Source organism: Erythranthe guttata, chromosome 12 (genome assembly GCF_056151865.1).
Source record: "Erythranthe guttata isolate IM_541 chromosome 12, IM_541, whole genome shotgun sequence".
Taxonomy (NCBI): domain Eukaryota; kingdom Viridiplantae; phylum Streptophyta; class Magnoliopsida; order Lamiales; family Phrymaceae; genus Erythranthe; species Erythranthe guttata.
This window is the reverse complement of record NC_142544.1, coordinates 7,178,500-7,181,655: the sequence shown is the minus strand read 5'-3', so window position 1 is coordinate 7,181,655 and position 3,156 is coordinate 7,178,500. Positions and strand designations below refer to the sequence as shown.

Sequence of the window (3,156 nt, the reverse complement as noted above, 5' to 3'; positions counted from 1 at the left end):
CGCAACCACGCTGGTTATTATTAACAGCATTGGTTGCGTTATCGAGATGGCGTACGTCATCATATTCTGCTACTACTCGGGCCATCATGATCGAGTAAGGTTTCAAATTCTTCACAATACTTACAAAAATATTAAAACTAATTTTATTTAACACATCACTAATAGTTAAAAAATATAATTTTGTAGATTTATACTATCAGTGTCTCGGGTATGCTCTTTGGATTATTTTGCGCTATCACCTTTGTCACGTACTTTACGTGCAAAGGTGATTTGAGGATTATGGTCGTTGGGTGGATATGCTTTGGATCATCCATCTTAGTCTATTCATCGACTATAGGCACTGTGGTAAGATTGATATTAAATAGAGTTAGTAAGTTTCAATTAAATTTATATAATTTTTTTATTTACCATTTTTTTTATATATAATAGGTTAGAGCTGTTAGGACGCGCAGTGTGCAGGGTATACCTATCACACTGACGTGCGTCCTCACAGCTAATGCTGTTATTTGGGGCATCTATGGCTTTGCCAAAGGAGATGCCAATATTTGGGTATGTAAATCCTAATCAACATTAAATCTAATTAAAAATTAAATAATTAGTAATTTTTTTTCTAAAAAAACTTTTTTTTTTCATTAATACAGATTCCAAATATTATTGGATTAGCTTTAGGTATAGGCCAGATTGTAGTGTACGGGATCTTCCGTACGCCACATACTGGCGAGATTACTGGAGAGTCTGAGACTGCGGAAACTATTTGACAGGTTAGAATATTTTTATTTATTATTTTTTAGTATTTATTTATTATTATTATTAATTTTATATTTTTTTTAAATATACAGTTTGGATAACACTTGTTGCAGGTAGATATCAGACAATGGTTCATCAAATCACCGAAGATATGTCGTCCGTCCTTAAACAAAATTTCGTCGAAAAATATAAAATAAGGCCCAGTTATCTCAAGCTGCAGATCTGAATCGGATGCCGCACCCTCAATTTCCTTTTCTTCTACCGCAATTCGCCGAGATTCTTACGGCCGTTTCTCTACACCGTTTTCTGTCGTCGGCTGCTTCCGCGACCCTCTGTCCTTAATTCCAAATCTCTCTCTCTCTCTCTCTCTCTCTCTCTCTCTCTCTCTCTCTCTGTTTTCCTTCTGCTTTCCATTCGTGGTTGCAGGGAAAGAAAAACCGCGTGTAATTGCATCTATGTACGAAGAAACTTTTTTATTCCACTACATTTAGCATTTTAATTCGGTTGATATTTTCAATTTGTTCCCTATTTTTTCGCTCAATTTGATGGGGTTTTTGATTCGGTGGATCTGACGATGCTCTTGCAGCCCCTTGTAAATTATTATTATTATTAATTTTTTTTAGGGGTAATGGCAAATAGGCCCATGACAAAGGGCACTTAATTAAAAAAGGGACATCCAACTTTTTTGTTTTTTAAATAAACCCACCCCATTCAAACTTATTTGCAAATAAGGAAAATCTCTTTATATATACCAAAATTACCCCCAATTCATTGAAACCCAATTCAACTCCAATTTCATGATGACCGCCGGGTCTCCGGCGTTGACTTTTTTTTTTTTTTTTTTTTTTAATAATTTTGTTTTTTCTTAAAAAAAATATTTTAATTAATTTTACTGTCTTGGCTGCTAAATTACTGTCTCCGGCAGCTATTTAACTGTCGGAGACTGTAATTTAACTGTTAATTGACTGTTATTTTTTTCTTCAAAAATAATTTTAATTAATATTACTCTATTCGTTGCTAAATTACTTTCTCCAGCAGTTATTTAACTGTCGGAGACAGTAATTTAACTGTTAATTGACTTTTTTATTCTTAAAAAAAAAATTTTAATTAATATTACTGTATTCGTTGCTAAATTACTGTCTCCAGCAGTTATTTAACTGTCGGAGACAGTAATTTAACTGTTAATTGACTTTTTTATTCTTAAAAAAAATATTTTTAATTAATATTACTGTATTCGTTGCTAAATTACTGTCTCCAGCAGTTATTTAACTGTCGGAGACAAAATTTAACTGTTAATTGACTTTTTTATTCTTAAAAAAAATATTTTTAATTAATATTACTGTATTCGTTGCTAAATTACTGTCTCCAGCAGTTATTTAACTGTCGGAGACAGTAATTTAACTGTTAATTGACTTTTTTATTCTTAAAAAAAATATTTTTAATTAATATTACTGTATTCGTTGCTAAATTACTGTCTCGAGCAGTTATTTAACTGTCGGAGACAGTAATTTAACTGTTAATTGACTTTTTTTTTTTTTTTAATTTTTTTCCTTACAAAAAAATTTGTTTTAATTAATATTACTGTCTTGGATGTTAAATTACTGTCTCCAACAGTAATTTAACTGTCTTAGACAATAATATTAATAATATTACTGTTCGGAAAAATAATATTTATAATATTACTGTCCCAAACAGTAATATTACTGTCTGAGACAGTAATTTAGTAGTCAAGACAGTAATATTAATTAAAATATTTTTTTCTAAGAAAAAACAATTAAAAAAAAAAAAAAAAAAAGTCAACGCCGGAGACCGGCGGTCAACGGTGGTTGACCGACCGGAAAAAAATTCAGGAAAAAAAAAAGTTTCAAACAAAAAAAAAAAAAAAAAAAAAAGTCAACGCCGGAGACCGGCGGTCTCCGGCGGTCAACGCCGGAATCCGGCCGGAATCTGGCCGGAAAAAAAACATTTCTTAAAAAAAATTATTTTCTGAAAAAAAAAAAGTTTTGGGGGTTAATGTGATATATTTGTTTAAATCCGGGGTCAATGTGTAATATTAAGGAAGTTAGAGCATAATGGGTGGAATTGTTAAGAATTATATTATTGAAGGTATTTTAGACTAAAGACATGGGGATGGGCTTAATTGAGGGACTGTTTTTTTTGTGGACTAAAATGCATTTAAGTCCCATGTGATGGGCCTTTTTGCCATTTGCCCTTTTTTTTATGGGAATTTGGTTCACCTGATTAAGGATTAATGTTTGATATTTGCTCAATAAAATGTAATTTCCTTTTTAAGAGCACAACAATCACATTTTACACTGTATGATTACTTTTATGATGAGGTATGGCAGTTTTATTTATTTATTTATTTATTTACTTTTTGTAATTTTATGATAATTTGTTAGTATACTT

General features: G+C 31.1%; 1 protein-coding gene across 2 annotated transcripts; it reads left to right on the top strand.

Moving 5' to 3' along the window:
• Window positions 1-218: 218 nt before the first annotated feature.
• LOC148766347 (bidirectional sugar transporter SWEET15-like) lies at window positions 219-1,362 on the top strand. Of its 2 annotated transcripts, none has more exons than XM_088826850.1 (4): window positions 219-345; window positions 430-549; window positions 642-761; window positions 861-1,362. In XM_088826850.1, exons 1-3 carry the CDS (start codon window positions 280-282, stop codon window positions 756-758), a joined length of 303 nt encoding a protein of 100 aa, XP_088682976.1. In that variant the 5' UTR covers window positions 219-279; the 3' UTR covers window positions 759-761; window positions 861-1,362. The 2 variants fall into 2 exon arrangements, with proteins under 2 accessions (XP_088682976.1, XP_088682977.1); XM_088826851.1 differs by having other exon boundaries at window positions 840-1,362.
• The last annotated feature ends 1,794 nt before the right edge of the window (window positions 1,363-3,156 follow it).

Excerpts from the sequence above, each read along its gene's own strand:
- LOC148766347 (XM_088826850.1), top strand. The coding sequence starts at position 280 with ATGGTCGTTGGGTGGATATGCTTTGGATCATCCATCTTAGTCTATTCA. Across the intron at positions 346-429 it reads CATCGACTATAGGCACTGTG|GTTAGAGCTGTTAGGACGCG; the intron begins GTAAGATTGATA and ends TATATATAATAG. Across the intron at positions 550-641 it reads AAGGAGATGCCAATATTTGG|ATTCCAAATATTATTGGATT; the intron begins GTATGTAAATCC and ends TCATTAATACAG.